General features: G+C 49.6%; 1 protein-coding gene across 1 annotated transcript in view; it reads left to right on the plus strand.

The window, feature by feature from the left end:
* The window catches only part of GLP2R (glucagon like peptide 2 receptor), a 54,878-nt gene that overhangs the window by 7,737 nt on the left and 25,549 nt on the right, over window positions 1-21,592 (plus strand). The window contains exons 2-4 of the mRNA XM_009908784.2: window positions 5,347-5,440; window positions 15,010-15,114; window positions 18,044-18,165. Coding sequence (XP_009907086.2) covers window positions 5,347-5,440; window positions 15,010-15,114; window positions 18,044-18,165 — 321 coding nt within the window. The remainder of the gene's footprint in view (window positions 1-5,346; window positions 5,441-15,009; window positions 15,115-18,043; window positions 18,166-21,592) is intronic.

The raw sequence follows: 21,592 nt of genomic DNA on the forward strand, positions 1-21,592 counted from the left end.
AGAAGAGGAGGCTCAGGGGAGACCTCATTGCTCTCTACAACTCCCTGAAGGGAGGTTGTAGCCAGGTGGGGGTTGGTCTCTTCTCCCAGGCAGCCAGTACCAGAACAAGAGGACACAGTCTCAAGCTGGGCCAGGGGAAGTTTAGGCTGGAGGTGAGGAGAAAGTTCTCCACACAAAGAGAGATTGGCCTCAGGAATGTGCTGCCCAGGGAGGTGGTGCAGAAGGGAGTGTTCACAGAAGGCTTGGCTGTGGCACTTGGAGCCATGGTTGAGTTGTCAGGAGGTGTTAGGTATTAGGCAATAGGTGGGATTTGATGATCTCTGAGGTCTTTTCCAACCTGGCTGATTCTGTGATTCTATGATTCTAAGCCAGCAGGTAGGCACTGTGAGGCTCTCCTTGTATTTCCCTGGCTCTTTGATGCATCTGTTTCTCACAACCTGAAGGCTTGAGCCTTGAAATCAAGCAGTCCTCTCTACAACTGCGTCAGCTCTGTGGCTTTGCTTCTTCAAATGAGGTTCACTGACCCAAGAGGGTCTGAAGAATCTCCCCTGGCTCCCAGCATGCTGAGGCCTACACAAGGCAAATGTCAAGATGCTTTTTATTTTGGAACCGTACATTCCTTTCTCATGGCTGCTGTAAATATTCTCTCCTTATCTTGCAAGCCCATCAGAGGAAGAATAATTATAGTCTTTCTGCTCCCTGGAATTTATGGTAGGGTGTCTGGAAATTAGCTGAGAGACTAAAAGCAGAGTATTGGGCAGGCAACATTTTACACAGAAGAAAGCACACATGGAAGAGCTCTCTGATGGAATCACAGCATCACAGAAACATTCAGCTTGGCAAAGCCCCTCAGGATCACCAAGTCCAACCCAGAACCCTACTCTGCAAGGGTCACCCCTAAACCAGAGCCCCAAGCACCACATCCAAACCACCTTGAAACACATCCAGGGTTGGTGACTCCACCACCTCCCTGGGCAGCACATTCCAATTCCTGACCAACCTTGTAGTGAAAAAAATGTTTCCTAATGTCCAGGCCAAACCTCCCCAGTGGCAGCTTGAGGCCTTTCCCTCTTGTTCACAGGATCAGAGGATGTTAGGGGTTGGAAAGGACCTCCAGAAATCATTCAGTCCAACCCCCTGCCAGAGCAGGACCATAGAATCAGCACAGGTCACACAGGAACACATCCAGACAGGGCTGGAAACTCTCCTATCACTAATTACCTGTGAGAAGAGACCAGCACCAACCTCTCCACAGCCTCCTTTCAGGTAGCTGTAGACAGCCAGGAGGTCTCCCCTCAGCCTCCTCTGTTTCACACTAACCATCCCCAGCTCTTTCAGCTGCTCTCCATCAGATTTCTTCTCCAGGCCCTTCCCAGCTTCCTTGCCCTGCTCTGCCCTGGCTCCAGCATTTAGTCTGCACTCTCTCTTGTTCCTGTTTTGAAAGAAAAGAAAAATGCTTTTTTTCCTTTTTCTAACTAGCATAGGTTGACAGAAAAAAACAGTCTTGGTGAAGCTCACAGCTCTGTTTTGTCCTGGTTATTTATCTCAGCCCTTGACACATCATCAGGCTCAGGCAAGCTCAGGACAACCACACATGTGAAAGGCAGTTCCCAAAACCAATCTGGGACAGACAGAAGGAAAGTGTTTTTCCCTGGAGAGGTGAAAAGCAGCCTTTGGCCTTGTAGAAAACTTACATTTAGTTCTCTCTCCCAAATGTGGCTGTTACAAATGTGAACATCTTCAACCAGTAGTGACACTTCCTTTCTTGGGGGGACTTGCAGTGACATTGCTCTTTGACTAACTGCCCACCTCTGGCCTCTCAAAGCTCTGGTTGCAGATGCCCAGCTAGCATAGAACCATTGAATGGTGGAATTGTTAGGGTTGGAAGGGACCCCAAGGCTCAGCCAGTTCCAACCCCCCTGCCATGGCCAGGGACACCTCACACTACAGCAGGTTGCTCACAGCCACCTCCAGCCTGGCTGCAAACACCTCCAGGCAGGAGGCGTCCACCACCTCCCTGGGCAACCTGTGCCAGGCTCTCACCACCCTCCTGGGGAACAACTTCTTAATGTCTAATCTAAATCTCCCTTCCTCTAGCTTGGATCCATTCCCCCAAGTCTTATCACTCCCTGACACCCTCAAAAGTCCCTCCCCAGCTTTCTTGGAGCCTTCTGCAGATCCTGGAAGGCCACAATTAGGTCTCTTTCAAGCCTTCTCTCCTCCAGGCTGCACAACCCCAGTTCCCTCAGTCTGTCCTCAGAGCAGAGCAGCTCCAGCCCTCTGCTCATCCTCATGGCCCTTCTCTGGACACCTTCCAGCACCTCCAGATCCCTCTTGGAATAGGGGCTGCAGAACTGGAGGCAGTACTCCAGGTGGGGTCTCAGCAGAGTGGAGCAGAGGGGCAGAATCCCCTCCCTGCCCTGCTGGCCACACTTCTCTTGCTGCAGCCCAGGCTCTGCTTGGCTCTCTGGGCTGCAAGTGCTCACTGCTGGCTCCTGTGGAGCTTCTCCTCCTCCAGCACCCCCAAGGCCTTTTCTTCAGGGCTGCTCTCAAGCCAGTCCCTGCCCAGCCTGGATCAGTGCCTGGGATTGCCCTGACACAGATGCATCACACAGAAACTTTTTAGGATGACATTCCTTAACCCTGGATAAATAACAAGAAAGTCACCATGCTGATACTGGACTGTGAGCAGTATCTAGCATTATCCTTCCTCTGCTGCCTTGCTCCCAATTGGGCATTTCTTCTACAGCCTACATCTAACACATCACCAAGCAATATTGCATTTAATTCCTCTCCTTTTAGTCATTCCTTATATAAACTGTAATTATGAGCTGTGACATTCTTAAAGCCCTCTGCAGTCAGTGCTGAGCAATAAAGATGTGTCAGATGGATATTTACAGAGACCAATATCCTTTGGGGACAGTTGCAACATTCACACTGATGAAATAAATGCCAGGGATGTCCAGCCCATCCTAAACTCATCAGTCACTACTTAGGAAATCATTACTAAAACCTCTCTCATAAATGCAGGAATCCTCTTCCCATACAAGCTGCTAGGATCTGCCTGTCAGAGCAAGTGCCCAGCTCCACACCAAAGCACTGCTTCATGCTCCATGCATGTTGTCAGCCTATCTTCAACAGGAAAAGAGTGGATGATAGGTCACAGGATCAGAGGATGTCAGGGGTTGGAAGGGACCCAAAAGAGATCATTGAGTCCACCCCCCCTGCCAGAGCAGGACCATAGAATCCAGCACAGAGGAACACATCCAGACAGGGCTGGAAAGCCTCCAGAGAAGGAGACTCCACAACCTCTCTGGGGAGCCTGTTCCAGTGCTCTGTCACCCTTAAAGTAGAGAAGTTCTTCCTGTTCCAGTGCTCTGGGACCCTCACAGTAAAGAATATCCTCCTTGTGTTGAGGTGGAGTCTCCTGTGCTGCAGCTTACATCCATTGCTCCTTGTCCAGTGGGTGGTTCTCACTTTTAAGAGCAACAGAATTTGTCTAGGGGCAGAAGGTTCCAGAACACAGCACAGAGTGAGGAGGCAAAGGGGCAGCAGCAGAGCAAGGAGCCAGGAGCTCACAGTGTAGGACAAGCCAAGAGGAGCAGGCAATGCTTTTATTCATGGAATGGTTGGTTTCTGGATACCAGAGAGGACTCTGCAGAATCTGATGTTATTTAAGGCTATGCTACTGAAAGGGAGATTATTGTTCACATGCTTTTATTTCTATTCTCAGACTCTGTCCACAAATTTCCAGAATTTAAAGGAATTCTTGATCTCCTCTGAAGAGACTTCATCAGGAACAGTGTGGCCAGCAGGAGCAGGGAAGTCATTCTGCCCTGGACTCAGCACTGCTCAGGCCACACCTTGAGTCCTGTGTCCAGTTCTGGGTCCCTCAATTTAAGAAGGACATTGAGACACTTGAAGGTGTCCAGAGAAGGGCAATGAGGCTGGGGAGGGGTCTGGAGCACAGCCCTGTGAGGAGAGGCTGAGGGAGCTGGGGTTGCTTAGCCTGGAAAAGAGGAGGCTCAGGAGAGACCTCATTGCTCTCTCCAACTCCCTGAAGCTGTATGATGCTGGAAGTCCCTTCCAACCCTAACAATTCTATGGCTCTATGATTCTGTGGTTGGAAAAGCCCTTTAAGATCACCCAGTCCAGCCATCAACCTAACACCACCACCACCATTAAACCATGTCCCAAGCTGCCATGGCCACACATTCCTTGAACACCTCCAGGGACAGTGACTCCATCATGATTTTCCAAGAGGTTTTTTTCACTAAAATATAAAAAAGCAGAAACCAACATTTTGCCAATAATTGCCAAAATGTGCTGTCAATTCACAACAGTTTTTATTGTTTGGAGGAGAGTTATTTCCAGAAGAATCTAGAAGTGAATCTTTAGGAGTGAGTTAAAGTAGCCTCTTCACATTGCACACTGCAGGATCATAGAATCATGGAATGTTAGAGGTTGGAAGGGATCTCCAGAGATCATCCAGTCCAACCCCTCTGCCAAAGCAGCATCACCCAGGGCAGTCTGCACAGGAATGCATCTGGGTGGGCTTTGGATGTGTCCAGAGAAGGAGACTCCACAACCTCTCTGGGCAGCCTGCTCCAGGGTTCTGTCACCCTCACTAGAAAGAAGCTTCTCCTCATGTTGAGCTGAAACCTTCTCTGTTCAAATTTGTATCCATTGCTCCTTGGCTTATTGCTGTGCTGAAAAGAGCTTGGCCCCCTCCTCTTGCCCCCCACCCCTCAGCTATTGATAGCCATTGATCAGATCTCTTTCAGCCTTCTCCAGACTAAACAGCCCCAGGGCTCTCAGTCTCTCTTCACAGGGGAGATGCTCAAGTCCCCTACTCATCCTTGTGGGTCTCTGTTGGACTCTCCAGCAGGTCTCTGTCTCTCTTCAACTGGGGAGCCTCAAACTGGACACAGTGTTCCAGGTGTGGTCTCAGCAGGGCAGGGCAGAGCAGAGGGAGAGCAGAACCTCCCCAGCCCTGCTGGCCACACTTTGCTTGCTGCACCCCAAGACACCATTGGCTCTCTTGGCCACAAGGGCACATTGCTGTCCCATGGAGACCTTGCTGTCCACCAGCACTCCAAGGGCTTTCTCCGTGGAGCTGCTTTCCAGCAGGGCAAGCCCTGTTTCTTAATCCTTTTTACAGCAGCTGCTGTTATCTTTACTGGCCTTCCCTAGAGACAGAAAGGTCTGTCTTTACCTCCCTGCTTACCTCTATTCTTCTCTCTCCTCTTCTCTCCCCTCGAATTTCATATAACAGAAAGAAACTCAGCATTAAAAGACAATATGTTTCTAACTCACTTTTCTCATGTTCCATATTTTCACTCACAGGCCAAAGGATCTCTGCTGGAAAAAACCACTACTGGATGGAACAAATATAAACAGGAATGCTTGAAAATGCTGCAGGAATCAGTTGTAGATACTGGTAAGGAAACAAAGAGCACATTAAAGGCACATGTTAATAATGCTGATAAATGTGCAGATATGTTTTCACTCGCTTTCCAGAGGTGTGTGTCTGCTGACAAGTTCTTAATGTGCAACAATCAGCTGTAAGGAGAGATGCAAAGCTGTGATCCTGAGGTTAATGACACTCTTTGTCTGGAATTGTATCAGAGAAATTAGCCCCTAACACTTGGTGCTGAGCTGCCACTGTGGTGTGCCACTGAGTGCCTGGTCAACAGGTAGCTGCCACCTGCTACTGAGAAGAATCACAGAATGTTAGGGGCTGGAAGGGACCTCAAAAGCTCATCCAGTCCAACCCCCCTGCCAGAGCAGGGTCACCCAGGGCAGGTCACACAGGAGCACATCCAGGTGGGGTTTGAATATCTCCAGAGAGGGAGACTCCACAACCCCCCTGGGCAGCCTGCTCCAGGGCTCTGGTACCCTCACAGGGACAACATTTTCCTCTTGTTTCCATGGAGCTTCCTCTGCCTCAGCTTCCACCACTGCCCCTTGTGCTGGCATTGGGCATCCCCCAGCAGAGCCTGGCTCCAGCCTCTGGGCACTCACCCTGCACAGCTTTAGCAACAGCAATGAGGTCACCCTCAGGCTCCTCCTCTCCAAGCTACAGAGCCCTCAGCTGCCTCAGGCTCTCCTCCTAAGGAAGATGTTCCACTGTCTTCATCATTTTTGTGGCTCTGTGCTGGACTCTTTCAAGCAGTTCCCTGAGGTCCTTCTTGAACTGAGGAGCCCAGCACTGAACACAATATTCCAGATGTGGCCTCACCAGGGCAGAGTAGAGGGGCAGGAGAGCCTCTCTTGACCTACTAACCACAGCCCTTCTGATCTACCCCAGGATGCCATTGGCCTTCTTGGCCAACAGAGCACATTGCTGGAACCCTCCCATCCACCAGGACCCCCAGGTCCTTTTTCCCTTCACTGCTCTCCAGCAGGTCAGAAGAACCACATCCTTAATGTAGAGATGAGTTTGCTCTTCCCTTTTCAGCCTGAAGGAAGTCAGAGAACAGACCACACAGGGCAAAGAAGATGGCTCCCACTTCTCTACTGAACCTGAGCCATGGCAGACAAGTACTCAAAGCACACAACTGTGGCAGTTTGAGGCCTTAAGGAAAAAAAAAACCCAAACAACACAGATTTGAGTCCTCCAGGAGAGGACTCCAGAAGAGTCCAGAGATGGACTGGGCTGGAAAATCGTAATGTTGTTATTCAATGCCATAATTCTGCTTTCTCTTTGTAAGCTGGCAACAAGGCCAACTCGGTGTCTTTCCTCCCTCCCTCCCTTTGACTCTCTGGAGGGAGTCCTTATCTGGTACCATGGGGAAGGAGGTCTGCTTGTAGCCTTCACAGGCCTGACTAATTTTTCCCTGCACAAACCTGGCCTGCTTAGGCCTAATGGAAGGGAGTAGGGATAAACTAAGCACAGGGATTTGTCGTTTAGTTGGGTCGGGGGAAGGTTCTCAGGGGTTTGTCATGTATCCTGTACATGTGTTAAGTGTTAGGGATTGAGGTGTTCTGTATTTGCCTCTCCAGTTTGGAATACAGTTTCTGTATTTCCATCCAGTTCAATGAGAGCCTCTTCACTTTACTTCCTTTGGGAGCAAAATTATTTCTGTACACTCTTCAAACTAAGACAACGATGCAAGAACAGAGCCTGGTTTCTGCCCAGCCAAGGCAGCTGGGGAGATGCTTTCTTCTCACAGGACTCTTCATACAATTTGTGATGTAGTTATTAGTTTAACCAGCTAAGGCACAGACACCAGGTTGTCCCATGCTCATCTGATGCTGTCAGGGTTGGAAGGGACCTCAAGGACCATCCAGTTCCAACCCCCTTGCCGTGGGCAGGGACACCTCACACTGCAGCAAGTTGCTCACAGCCACATCCAGGCTGGCTGCAAACACCTCCAGGCAGGAGGCTGCCACCACCTCCCTGGGCAACCTGTGCCAGTCTCTCACCACCCTCATGGGGAACAACTTCTTTTAACATCCAATCTCAGTCTACCCATTTCTAGTTTTGCTCCATCCCCCTCAGTTCTATCACTCCCTGACACCCTCAAAAGTCCCTCCCCAGCTTTCTTGGAGCCCCCTCCAGATACTGGAAGGCCACAATTAGGTCTCCTCAGAGCCTTCTCTTCTCCAGACTGCACAACCCCAACTCTCTCAGTCTGTCCTCATAGGAGAGGTGCTCCAGCCCTCTGCTCATCCTCATGGCCCATTGGCTCAATACTTACTTGTTCTCCTGCCTCCCCAGCTTTGGGATTCTTGGCTGAAGAGCAGGACAGTGTATTATGCAAGTGGGAGGAGGAACAGAGTCCACACTTCCAATCTCTGAGTTCTGTTTGGCAAAAGGGGAGCTTATAATCTTATACTCTTAATAGCACACATTCTGCTCAGCTAGAGGTCTTTCTTCAGGAAAGGATAGCAGGCTTAGTTTGAGCAATTGGAGAAGCTCAAGAAGTAGCTGGTAGACAGGTGACTGACTCACCAAGGAAAGTGTCAGAGTGAAATTGTGCTCTCTGTTTTGTACTCACTGGTTACAGGCAGGTTTCTACTCCTGTGTTCAAGTAATACATCTTGCTTGGTGGATACTTCCCCACTCCAATTGCACACAGAGACTGCAGGATGATACTGAGGGCTCTGACTCGGCTTGCCAGTGACAGAAAACTGAGTTTATGACATTGTAGTGTGCAACTTTGTCAGCCAGAACACATGGTGTGATTAAGATCAATGTGCATTTAGAATAGAATAGAATAGAATAGAATAGACCAGGTTGGAAGAGACCTTCGAGATCATCATGTCCAACCTATCATCCAACACCACCCAATCAACTAACCCATGGCACCAAGCATCCTGTCAAGCCTCGCCCTGAACACCCCCAGCGACGGCGACCCCACCACCTCCCCAGGCAGCCCATTCCAGTGGGCAATCACTCTCTCTGTGTAAAACTTCCTCCTCACCTCCAGCCTAAACCTCCCCTGATGCAGCCTGAGACTGTGTCCTCTTGTTCTGGTGCTGGCTGCCTGGGAGAAGAGACCAACCTCCGCCTCACTACAACCTCCCTTCAGGTAGTTGTAGAGAGCAATAAGGTCACCCCTGAGTCTCCTCTTCTCCAGGCTAAGCAACCCCAGCTCCCTCAGCCTCTCCTCACAGGGCTGTGCTCCAAACCCCTCCCCAGCCTTGTTGCCCTTCTCTGGACACGCTCCAGCAAGTCAACCTCCTTCCTAAACTGAGGGGCCCAGAACTGGACACAGGACTCAAGGTGTGGCCTAACCAGTGCAGTGTACAGGGGCAGAATGACCTCCCTGCTCCTGCTGGCCACACTGTTCCTGATGCAGGCCAGGATGCCATTGGCCCTCCTGGCTGCCTGGGCACACTGCAGGCTCGTGTTCAGTCTACTGTCAACCAGCACCCCCAGGTCCCTCTCTGCCTGGCTGCTCTCAGCCACTCTGACCCCAGCCTGTAGCACTGCCTGGGGTTGCTGTGGCCAATGTGCAGAACCTGGCACTTGGATGTGTTCAATCTCCTGCCCTTGGCCTCTGCCCATCTGTCCAGCCTGTCCAGGTCCCTCTGCAGAAGCTGGGTATCAAGGTATTTAGAACTTGGAAATCAATCCAAAGCACTGCTCTGGAAATGTAAAGCAGAAGAGGAAGAAACAACCAACAAACCAAACCAAAACTAAAGCCAAAGCCAAACCCAAACCCCAAACCCAACCCAACAATAACCAAAAACCCACAAACAAACCAAAAAAACCCCAAACCACCCCACAAACCACCCAACCCTCCAAACAAACCAGCAACCCAAGCCCTCCCCCCAGACTAAATTATGTCATGTTTTATGTTTAAAGCACTTCCCAAACCATTGAAATATCTAACTTCCACAGGCCCTTGAAAAACAAAAGGGAAGATACAGCTATGTGTAATAAACCTATGGTTAGTGATCACCTTCAGTTACAGACTTTCTGTCAACTGGATTAGGAGTTGCTGATCATGAGCAGCCCTGCTTGGCCATGGAGTCTGCTAAAGGAATGAATGCTCATGCTCTCCAGCCTTCATCACAGATCTGCTCCAGAGGCAGCTGCAGCTCCTGGCAGCTGCAGCAGCATGAGCTAATTGCTTTAGCTTACTTACTCTGTGAAGCTGTGACAGCTGGAGAGCCAAAGCAAGACTCCATTCTCACTTCTGAGCACCATCACCATTAAGAACTTGGCTCAGCTTTCACAGTGTACACAGGGCAGGAAATATCCACTCATTCCTCCTGAGCTTTCCACCATACCAGCTATGCAGAGGCAACCAAATACCTACTGAGGACTACCAAAGCTTAGCTAAGGCATGCAGAGATGCAGTCAAGAGGTAAGGCTCATCTAGAACTGAAACCATCCACAGATGTCAAGAGCAGCAACAAGTAAGTGAAGGCACAGGGCAGACACAGCTCTTTGGTAAACAGGGAGGGGAAACTAGTCACTAATAACAGAGGAGCCAGAAAGCTACAGGCCCATTAGTTTTACTTCAGTCCCTGGGAAAGTCCCTGGAAAGAATCCTCCTAACCAAATCAAGCAGGCAGTTGGGAAGAGCCAGCACACGTTTGCCAGCCCCAAATCCCACCTGACCAGCCTGATCATCCTCTACAGCAAGCTGGCCTCTCCTGTTGACATGGAGAGACCAGTCTGTGTTGTTTACCTGGGTTTCATCATTTGACATTGCTTCCCACAACCTTTGCCTGGGCAAGCTAGCAAGGTACAAACTGGCTGCAGGGTTGTGAGATGGGCAGCAAACAGCCTAACACCCACGGCCAAACAACACTGAAAAATGGCTTTGACTCAGGCTGGCATCCTGCCAAGGATGGATCCTGGGCCCCATGCTCTTCAGCATCTTCATAAATAATCTGAGCACAAGGGTATTGAAATCAGCCTCACCAAACTTGCTGACAATCCCAAATTGGATGTTGAGGTGGAGACATCAGGAGGCAGAGGTATCTAGAGTGAGACCTGGGCAGGCTGCAAGAGTGAAGTACCAGGGACTGTAGGAAGTTTAACAAAGACATAGGGCTAGGATCTGTGTGCTTGGCAGATAGCCTCACTGAAAGCTGTCTGAGGCTCCTGCTGGACAGCAAGCTGAACATGCACCAGCAGGGCACCACTGCCTCAGCAAAAGCAAACTGGATTGTGGGTTACATCCTCAGGGACGTTACTGGTAGAGAACCACAGAATTGTCAGGGTTGGAAGGGACCTCAAGGATCATCCAGTTCCAACCCCCCACCACAGGCAGGGACACCTCAGAGCCTCATCCAGTCTGGCCTTAAAAACCTCCAGGGATGAGGCTTCAGTCATCTCCCTGGGCAACCTGTTCCAGTGTCTCACCACCCTCATGGGGAAGGATTGTGATCACTAGAGAACTGATCTCCCCATTCCACTTAGTGCTTGAAAGGCTGCATGCAGTGTTCTGTGTCCAGTTCTGGGCCCCACAGGTCAAGAAAGATGCAGACAGACTGGAGAGGGTCCAGAGGAGGAGGATGGAGATGATGAAAGGGCTGGAGAGCCTCCCCAGTGAGAAAGGCTGAGGGAGTTAGCTCTTTTCTCTCTGGAGAATAGGTGCAGGGGGAACTCAGCATAGTAAAAAGGCAGTTACAGAGGTGAGCCACACAGAGAGGCCAAGGGGCAACAAGTACAAGGTACACTGGGAGAAGTTTCTCCTTCTTTACAGGGATAACAATCATTCACTGCAACAACCACCTCAGGGACATGGCAGAATCCTCAGGCCTGGAGGTTTTCAAGATGCAGTTGGACAGAGTGCTGGACAATTTGATCCAGGCTCCCTTTTCTACACAAGATTGAACCACATGATGTGTTGAGGTCCCTTCCAACCTGGGCTGCTCTATGACTCTGGGTAGAGATAGGGTTAGCCCTCATTCAAGTTGACCCACTTGGCCTTGTCAAGTTGTGTTGCAGCCACTGCTCTGAGGGCAGCTGCTGGCTGCATGCAGAGTGCAGGACTCCTTAGCTGACCAATTCTTTAGCTGCCTAGAGCAAAACAATCACTCTCCAGGTGTGCCAAGGACAACAGCCTCACCTTGGCACCCTTGGGGTGGAACATGCTGCAGAAGCCACCTCCTTGACATGCTGGCACCTCTCATTGGGAAAAGATTTCAGCATATGGATGTGGTTGGGTTTTGCTGGGTAAGGAATTGATAACAAAGAGTATAGAAAAACCACTCTGAGCAATAGGTACTGGGGTTAGGGACTTAGATTAGGAATGGCTTGGGGGGGGGGTTAGGTTGCTAGACACTTGTGCTTCTGTTAGCTACTTCTGGCAAGGGCTTTGGGGTAGGGATGCTTCTAGGGATGTGTTCAGGACTCTGTTATCTGCTTCATCTGTTAAGGGCTTCCAGGACTACTTCTGCAAGTGGGACTCAGAGACCCTGTAATGCTGGGGACTCTACAGGGCAGCAATAAAGGACTTCTGGGAGGACTTCTGGGGCTTCTCTGCTCTCTGCATGTCTGGAATCTCCTTGCTATACAGCAGTGGGGTTTGTGCCTTCATTTGTCTCCCAATAGCCCCTGAACTGGAGGAGAAAAATGACAAAGTCAATCCATCAGTGACAGCCAGGGGAAAAGAGGAATCCCAGTCCCAATCTCTGTGATGTTTATGCATCTGTTATGGGCAGGCAGCAGATGAAAACAGAAATAATCCAGGGTGTGGAGCTCGTGCTTTCCACTCTCTGAAGACATGGAGGTTCCACCAACTTACAAGTGGGTAATAGAGATTATGTGAATAATGTCCTGAGTATTCTAGGGTTTAGATTTGTTCCCCTGGAAGCAAGCAGGTAACTGTTGTGGTTCCCATGCAGGGGGTTGGGTGCAGGGCAGTCACTGTAGCAAGAGGAGGTGCAGAAGGGGTCAGGGTGTCACTCAGCTGAAACATTCACTTACCTAATTCTTCTTTGTCTACATCATCACACCAGATAGCTATGTGATGAGGAAAGGATGTGTGCTACTAGAAGTCAACAATCTAACTGCAAATTTGCCTTCTACCTTGTGTAAATCTTCAAAGTTTCCAAAGTGAACAATGAGAAGTCAGGAAAGTGCAAATGAAGATACAGGAGAAACATTCAGCACACTTCCTCAAGAAGCAAAGTGGATTTGTGACAGAGGGGTCATCAGAACAGCATGTATGGACAGGATGACAACAAAGCTGAGCCATTCTTACCTCCAATAAAATCCATCTCCTACGAGGTCTGATAATCCCTAAGTGTGTGATGCTAGCAGCAGAACTCAAGGACCAAGAAAAGTATGGTGTCACTTCAGGATTTCAGCTGATTGGCATCCTTTGACATTTTGGAAGTGTCCCCTTCCCTTCCCTTCCCTTCCCTTCCCTTCCCTTCCCTTCCCTTCCCTTCCCTTCCCTTCCCTTCCCTTCCCTTCCCTTCCCTTCCCTTCCCTTCCCTTCCCTTCCCTTCCCTTCCCTTCCCTTCCCTTCCCTTCCCTTCCCTTCCCTTCCCTTCCCTTCCCTTCCCTTCCCTTCCCTTCCCTTCCCTTCCCTTCCCTTCCCTTCCCTTCCCTTCCCTTCCCTTCCCTTCCCTTCCCTTCCCTCCTCTCTCCCTTCCCTTCTCCCCTTCCCTCTCTCCCTTCCTGTCTCTCCCCTTCCTTTCCCCCATCCCTTACCCTACCCATTCCCTTTCCCCTACCCCCTTCCCTTCCCTTCCCTTCTCCTCTCTGAGCTTCTCCTCTCTTCCTCTGTGTTATTCTTCACACAAGTTTCTCAAAGTACTGCAAACCAAGCAGGGTATTTTCTTCTGGACTTGGATGGGCAAAGCCATTATCACAGGCAGAGGACAGCTTTAGCTTGTCCTAGCAGAAAGACAGAAGCTAACCAAAAGGCTGATGTAGCCATTCATGCATTTCATTTTCTGTTACTGAAACCTGTTTGCCCCATTTCAGTTCCTCACTGTTGAATACTCTGTTAGAGCCTTAAGTCCTGTAGGTGACATGGAATCCCTGAAGCTCAGACCTGAGGTAGTTTGAGATACTACCACCTCCCTAGCCCAGAGACTAAAGGGGGTCACTATCTGCGAAGCTGACAGTTGTTTGAGCTGGGAACTGGTGTCACAGGGGTCATGAAAAGTGGAATAGCCTCCATTCCCCAGCACAAGGTTTGCACCATGTACCACACACCCTGAGGGAGAGCATGGCTGGAACCTGTTACACTGAGAGAAGAGGCCTCAAGATTCTTTTGACCAGTGTCCTTCTCTCATAACTGCTGGAAGAGCAGACAGTGAGGTAGATTAGGAACTGGTTACAAGATAGAGTTCATAGAGGTCCAGGTGCCAGGTCCAGCTGGAGAGCTGTAACCAGTGGACTCCCCCAGGGATCAGTGCTGGGTCCAGTGCTGTTCATCATCTTCATCAATGACACTGGTGAGGGAACAGACAGACAGAGTCAGCCCAGCAAGTTTGCTGATGATGCCAAACTGGGAGGCTTGGCTGAGACTCCTGAAAGCTGTGAGGCCGTCCAGCAAGACTTGGGCAGACTGAGAGCTGGGCACAGAGGAACCTCATGAGGTTCAACAAGGACAAGTGCAGAGTCCTGCACCTGGGAAGGAAGAATAAACTGCAGCAGTAGAGGCTGGGAGGTGATCTGCTGGACAGCAGCCCTGGGGAGGACCTGGGAGTGCTGGGGACAAGAAGTTGTGCATGGGACAGCAATGTGCCCTGGTGGCCAAGAAGGCCAATGGGGTCCTGGGGGACATTAAGAGTGTGTCCAGCAGATCCAGGGAGGTTCTCCTCCTCTACTCTGCCCTGGTGAGACCTCATCTTGAGTACTGTGTTCATTTTTGGGCTTCCCAATTTAAGAGGGACAGGGATCTGCTGGAGAGGGTCCAGTGGAGGGCTGTGAGGATGATTAGGGGACTGGAGCACTGCCTGGTGAGGAGAGGCTGAGAGCCCTGGGGCTGTTTAGTCTGGAAAAGAGGAGACTTAGAGGGGATTTAATAAATGTTTATAAATATCTGAGGGCTGGGGGTCAGCAGGGAGGGGCCAGGCTCTGCTCACTTGCTGCCTGTGATAGCACAAGGAGCAATGGCTGTGATAGCACAAGGAGCAAAAGCTGCAGCACAGGAGGTTCCACCTCAACACAAGGGGGAACTTCTTTATTGTAAGGGTGACAGAGCCCTGGAGCAGGCTGCCCAGAGAGGTTGTGGAGTCTCCCTCTCTGGAGACTTTCCAACCCTGTCTGGATGTGTTCCTCTGTGACCTGAGCTAAATTGTATGGTCCTGCTCTGGCATGATCTCTTTGGGTCCCTTCCAACCCCTGACATCCTCTGATCCTGCCATCCTGTAACAAACCACGTCCAGCTTGCTGCTCCTGTGTAGATCCAGGGAGGAAAGGGAACAGCCACTTCTGCCCTGAGCACTGCACAGGGAAGGCACAGAAATTCTCTGCTGCATCTCAGAACTACTGTGCAGCAGCTTGCAGGCTACCTGGAACAATGGTTTCCATGCTTGTCCATTGAACAATGCAAAACTTGTACTTGCTTCCCTCCTCAGGAATCCATTGCAATGGGACATTCGACCAGTTTGTTTGCTGGCCTTACTCACGCCCAGGAAATGTCTCTGTTCCTTGTCCTTCCTATCTGCCCTGGCTGGAAAACGGTAAAGTGTGAACTCCTCCTCGAGTGCAGGCTGGGCACCCAGCTGAAGGAGAGAGGGTGCTGCTCTGCCTGATCCCCCTGTGCTCTGATGGGTCTGAGGGCTTTCTTGTCTCCCCTCTTTTCACCTCTGCTCTGAATTGGGGTCATGAAATTGTTGGGTTTTAATTACTTACTCTTTTTCTACGCTTGTGCTTGTTGCAGCTCTGTCTTGTCTGCTACAAAGCAGCACTTCCAGATCATGTAACCATACTGCTGGGCCTTTATTGGCAGTAACAGATTTGGGGTTCAGCTTCTGAGCTTCAAGCTTTGGGGTCTCCAGTGACCCCAGACATGAAACCTTCTCCCAGAAAAATGGAATAACCAAACAAAGAATCATAGAACCATAGAATTCTTTGGGTTGGAAGGGACCTCAAGGATCATCAAGTTCCAAACCCCCTCTGCCATGGCCAGGGACACCTCACACTACAGCAGGTTGCTCACAGCCACATCCAGCCTGGCTGCAAAAGCCTTCAGGGATGAGGCTTCCACCACCTCCCTGGGCAACCTGCTCCAGTGTCTCACCACCCTCAAAAGTCCCTCCCCAGCTTTCTTGTAGGAGTTTAAGCAGTCATCTTCCCCAGAGGACATACTGAGATTTCCAATCAGCCTTTTCCTGGAGGGAATGGGGCAGGGAGGTTTTCAGGAAGGAAAAAAGAGCAACATCTATCTAAAAGCAAACAACATTCTCTTTCTTCTGAAGAAATGAAAGGACAACACTTCCACCACAGCCTTGCATCTCAGAGTCATGCTACACAACCTTTCTTAGCTGCTCGTGGCTGGCTCTGCTGCATTTGTAGTAGCACTTGGAAGGATCAGTTGTGCCTGAGTCCTGGGAGGCTACGATGAGCTGCTTATCCTACCTTTCTCCAGACTTGTTCTGTAAGGTCCTTTATTGTGTTGTTAAATATAAGGAGACACAGCTTCTATCTAGTCTCCCAAACTGGTTCTCCTGCCAGCCATTCGGAACAAATGCAGTGCTTCATAGCAAACACAAAAGCAGCTTCCTTCCCTCTGTGCCATGTAAGACATTGCACCACTGTGTGAATCTTTGTCTGTTTGTCTGAGAGATTCTGCAGCACAGGTTAGGGTTGCTTGTGGTCCCCATTCCCATTGCTGGTGCCTTTGCCAAGGCATAGCTGTGTCTGTTCTGGACCGTACAGAATCACACAAAATCACAGAACTATTGAGGCTGGAGTAGACCTCTGATATCATCAAGTCCAGCCTATGACCTAACACCACCACACCAGCCAGACCATGTCACTCAGTGCCACATCCAATCTTCCCTTAAACACCTCCAGGGATGGTGACTCCACCACCTCCCTGGGCAGTCCATTCCAGTGTCTAATTGCCCTTTCTGATGGACCTGGGCCAGAAATGATTGATAGCTTAAGATGAAGTTATTGTGCACTGTCATAACTGTCCAGCCTAAGTACTGGAAAATTACTGTAGTCTAGACATAAGAGTTTTAATCACATTCCATAGATGCCTTCAGATTTTTTACACTGTCTAATCTTCTGCTCCACCATGGTGAATTGTGAACCCAAAGCAGTTGTCTCAGTTGCAGTTACCCTGAGTGAAATAAGGTTGTTGCTGTAAGCCTTAAACACTTTCCAATTAAAAAGAAAAGTAATTAAAAGGCTCAGCTCTGATTAGAAATAAATAGAAGGCAGCTGCTGAGAATGACATCAAACAAACACACACGAGCCAGGGTCCCCATCCCACTCTTCTGATGAGTGTAAACTAGGACAATGCAGTGAAAGCCAAGAAAGCTTCACTAGTTCACACACTCTGCTGATCAGGCCCCCAAAAATGTAAATAGAACATCAGGCACAGATGTTTCAAAGATGGTTTCCTAATCCAAACACACTCCTCCTGCAGGTTTGGCTGCACAGCCTGGGCAGTGTGCTACCCATGCTGAAGGGAGCTCAGCAGGGCAATGAGGAAAAAGGAATGAAGTGAGCTGGAGGCTTTGCTTTCAGATGCAGTAATTATGTATTTCTTTGTAAATCATAGAATCATAGAATTGGCAGGGTTGGAACAGACCTCAAGGCTCAGCCAGTTCCAACCCCTCTGCCATGGGCAGGGACACCTCACACTGCAGCAGGTTGCTCACAGCCACATCCAGCCTGGCTGCAAAAACCTCCAGGCAGGAGGCTTCCACCACCTCCCTGGGCAGCCTGTGCCAGGCTCTCACCACCCTCATGGGGAACAACTTCTTCCCAACATCCAATCTGAATCTCCCCACTTCTAGTTTTGCTCCATCCCCCCCAGTCCTATCAGTGCCTGACACCCTTAGAAATCCCTCCCCAGCTTTTTTGTAGCTTCCTCCAGATCCTGGAAGGCCACAAGAAGGTCTCCTTGGAGCCTTCTCCTCTCCAAACTGAACAACCACAACTCCCTCAGTCTGTCCTCAGAGCAGAGCAGCTCCAGCCCTCTGCTCATCCTTATGGCCCTTTTTCAGATGCCAAGCAGCAGTGCTGGGCTTTCCACCCTCTGCCCCAGGCTGCCCTCTTCAATGTGTGTGTCCAAGTCCCTCTAGGGCTGACTGAAAGTCCTGTCTGCCCAGCATGCCAATATCCTGCTTGATTCTACTATGTACCACGTTAGTCCAATCTGAATCTACCCACTTCCAGCTTTGCTACCCAGTTCTAGTTGGAATGCCAGGTACCTCTTTATTTCTGCTGGCTTACATGGCTGCTTTGTTCCATGTAAACATGAATAATACATCGATAAAGACCTAAAACCCTACCTTTTATTCATGTTTTGAATGGGGTGGGGGTGGGGGAGTGTGTGGCTATTGCTGTGGTATAAGGGAGAAAACTTGGAAATGTATATGAAAAATGAAATCTTTATTTTGACCTTTGAGTCTGAAGCACTCTGTTTACTTTCAGGAAGTGCAGGAAATGTATACAGAGTCTGCTTGGATGGGGGGACTTGGCAAACCAAGGAGAACTCCACAGACATTTGGAGAGACAGTTCAGAATGTTCTGAGAAAAATCATTTCCAAAAAAATGTAAGCATGTTGTTTATGGGGGCTTAGTGCTTTAATCTTCTTGATCCCTTCTTGAGGAACTGGCAAAGCACTGGCACTGAATACCTGCAAAAGATGCTCAGATCTCATTTCAGTTACCAAATGGAAAACTGTGGTTTTATTTAGAAGTGGAGGAGGGAAGATTAAGGAGGGGGGATTCTTGCTTTAGATGCCACAGATGATTTGCTGCTCAGAGGCCAGTGCTCACATGTGCTGCATTTCTCCTGACATACATTTTAAAAGACTGGAAAATGACAAGCAAAGGATTCAAAGTCAAAGCATCTCTTCATCTGGAGGGCTGCATCCAGGGCTGGAGTCCTCAATATAGGAAGAATAGAATAGAATAGAATAGAATAGAATAGAATAGAATAGAATAGAATAGAATAGAATAGAATAGAATAGAATAGAATAGAATAGAATAGAATAGAATAGAATAGAATAGAAGGACATGGACCTGATGGAGAGGGTCCAGAGAAGGGCCATGAAAATGATCAGGGGGCTGGAGCAGCTCTGCTACAACGACAGGCTGAGGGAGCTGGGGGTGTTCAGCCTGGAGGAGACCTAATAGAGGCCTTCCAGTACCTGAAGGGAGCTACAGGAAGGCTGGAGAGAGACTGTTTGCAAAGGCCTGCAGTGATGGGACCAGGGGCTATGGCTTCAAACTAGAGAAGAGCAGATCTAGATTGGATATTTGGAACAAGTTCTTTACTAGGAGGCTGCTGGAATGCTGGAACACTGGGACAGGTTGCCCTGGGAGGTAGCTGAGGCCCCATCTTTGGAGACATTCAAAGTGAGGCTGGGCAGAGTGCTGGGCAGCCTGATCTAGTTGGGGATGTCCCTGCTGAGTGCAAAGGGGGTTGGACTGGATGACCTTTGGAGGTCCCTTCCAACCTAAGCCATTCTATGATTCTATGATCTGCCCCAAACTGTTGTAGTCCTCCAAGGACACATTCATTCCATGGCACTCCCTGAGCCTTCAGGCAGTGAATGAGCTGTTGACTCCTCCTTTCAAACAGATCTGGTTGCAGTGTGGTGGATTCATCATGGAGCAAACACCACCCCTCCCAGATACTGCATGCAGCCCGAGGGGCTGGGCTTTGTCAGCAGGGTGAAAGGCTCTCCTTGGCTGAACAAAGAGCAAACTCTCACTTAGACAGAGCTCAGCTCTTTGTACTGAAGATACAATGAAAACAATGACTTACCACCTCTGGTTTTTGAGGCTGGGAACGACACCTGCAAAGAAGCCTGGCTCCTGTTCTCTGTGAGAAGGCAGTGTGCAGGCAGCTCACTTCTACCACCCGAGCAGGCTTAAGGCAAAGGACAGCTCAGGCAGTGGATCAGGGACCCAATCCTGCTGGCCACTTGCACAGCTGAGCAATGAGCTGAAAGGAATGCAGCAGAGTTTCAGATAACATCAAAGTCTGCAGCTTGTTTGCTTTCAGCTTCTTGTAAGTGCTTTGGCCACGGAGTTGATCATCATCAGCTTAGCTGATGTCAAAATCAGATGTCTCCCTGCTGGTTATGTTGTGCTTTTTAGTGCTTTTGAGTGAATTCTGTCACTGTTTATCACTTTATTGAGTAAAATCATTGATTACTTTATCACACAGCATTAGCTTAGGATCCCCATGTGCTACTATATTCTTACTACACTCTGTAGATGGTGAGTACATGAACTTCCAAACTTAGTTTATTTATGTGTGTGATAAATATTCATGAAGGACTGAAAGTTTTCCAGGGTTTCTTGACCATTCTGAATTGCAGGCTTGTGGGTGGGAGATCCATTAATTCATCTTGTGTGACAGCAAAGGAGCTCTCAACAAAGCTCTAAGCAGCTCTCCTACCAACACTGAATGTGGCTTTGTACCTGTTGGTCGGTTAGTGGAAAGCCCCAAGATGTTAGAAATCATCCAGGACTGGTATCTACACACATCAGAGGAATCAGCTTGATTACATTTGCTTTGGTAGTGCAAAATTGGCACAGCCAGGATGAAAACTGAGGCTTTTTATTAGGTTCATGTGTGTGTGAATAATTCCATGGAGCAATGAGTAAGGGATGTGCTGTGGTAATGTCCTGCACCCACACTACTCTCTCTGGTCACTTTCACCCTCTCCAAGAGAGTTTTTAACAGCAGACATGGCTAACCCCTGCTATCCTGATTCATTAGCACGCATTGATTATTGGCAACTACTGGCAGGAAGGCAGTGCTAAAGTCCTTCACAGTATCACAGCCTCACAGTATAACCAAGGTTGGAAGAGACCCCAAGGATCATCGAGTCCAGCCTGTCTCCACAGACCTCATGACTAGACCATGGCACCAAGTGCCACATCCAATCTCCCTTTGAACACCTCCAGGGATGGGGACTCCACCACCTCCCTGGGCAGCACATCCCAGTGACGAACGACTCGCTCAGTGAAGAACTTTCTCCTCACCTCGAGTCTAAACCTCCCCTGGCACAGCTTGAGACTGTGTCCTCTTGTTCTGGTGCTGGTTGCCTGGGAGAAGAGACCAACCCCCTCCTGTCTACAACTACCTTTCAGGTAGTTGTAGAGGGCAATGAGGTCTCCCCTGAGCCTCCTCTTCTCCAGGCTAAGCAACCCCAGCTCCCTCAGCCTCTCCTCACAGGGCTGTGCTCAAGGCCTCTCCCCAGCCTTGTTGCCCTTCTCTGGACATGCTCAAGTGTCTCAATGTCCTTCTTAAACTGAGGGGCCCAGAACTGGACACAGGACTCAAGGTGTGGCCTAACCAATGCAGAGTACAGGGGCACAATGACCTCCCTGCTCCTGCTGGCCACACTATTCCTAATACAGGCCAGGATGCCATTGGCCCTCTTGGCCACCTGGGCACACTGCTGGCTCATGTTTAGGCAGGTGTCAATCAGCACCCCAAGGTCCCTCTCTGTTTGGCAGCTCTCAGCCACTCCAATCCCAGCCTGTAGCTCTGCATGGGGTTGCCGTGGCCAAAGTGCAGCCCCTGGCACTTGGACTTGTTAAATGCCATGCCATTAGACTCTGCCCATCTGTCCAGTCGGTCGAGGTCCCTCTGCACCGCCCTTGGCACTGAGCAGTAAGATAATTTGCAAAGAAAACAGCACAGGTTCCAAGATGGATTATGAAAATCACATATCCTGGTATCCCCTCTAGAGAGAAGCCTTTCCTGAGATAGAAAAACAGCATGAAGGGATGAGGCATGGACACAAGCAGCTTAGTGGAGAATAACTTGTCAAGGAGAAATGAGGCAAAGTGGAAAGAAAGTGTGAGTGCCTCCCTTCCTCCTCTAAGGTCTTCTTCATCACTCAGAGACATTCTAGACAGCTCTAACTTAATAAATTTGATTTTTCCCCCCTTGAACTCATGGCAGAATTCAGTCTATTTCAATGCCTCCAGGCAGAGCTGACTCTCAAAACTGTT

Source organism: Dryobates pubescens, chromosome 20 (assembly GCF_014839835.1).
Source record: "Dryobates pubescens isolate bDryPub1 chromosome 20, bDryPub1.pri, whole genome shotgun sequence".
NCBI classification, from domain to species: Eukaryota; Metazoa; Chordata; class Aves; order Piciformes; family Picidae; genus Dryobates; species Dryobates pubescens.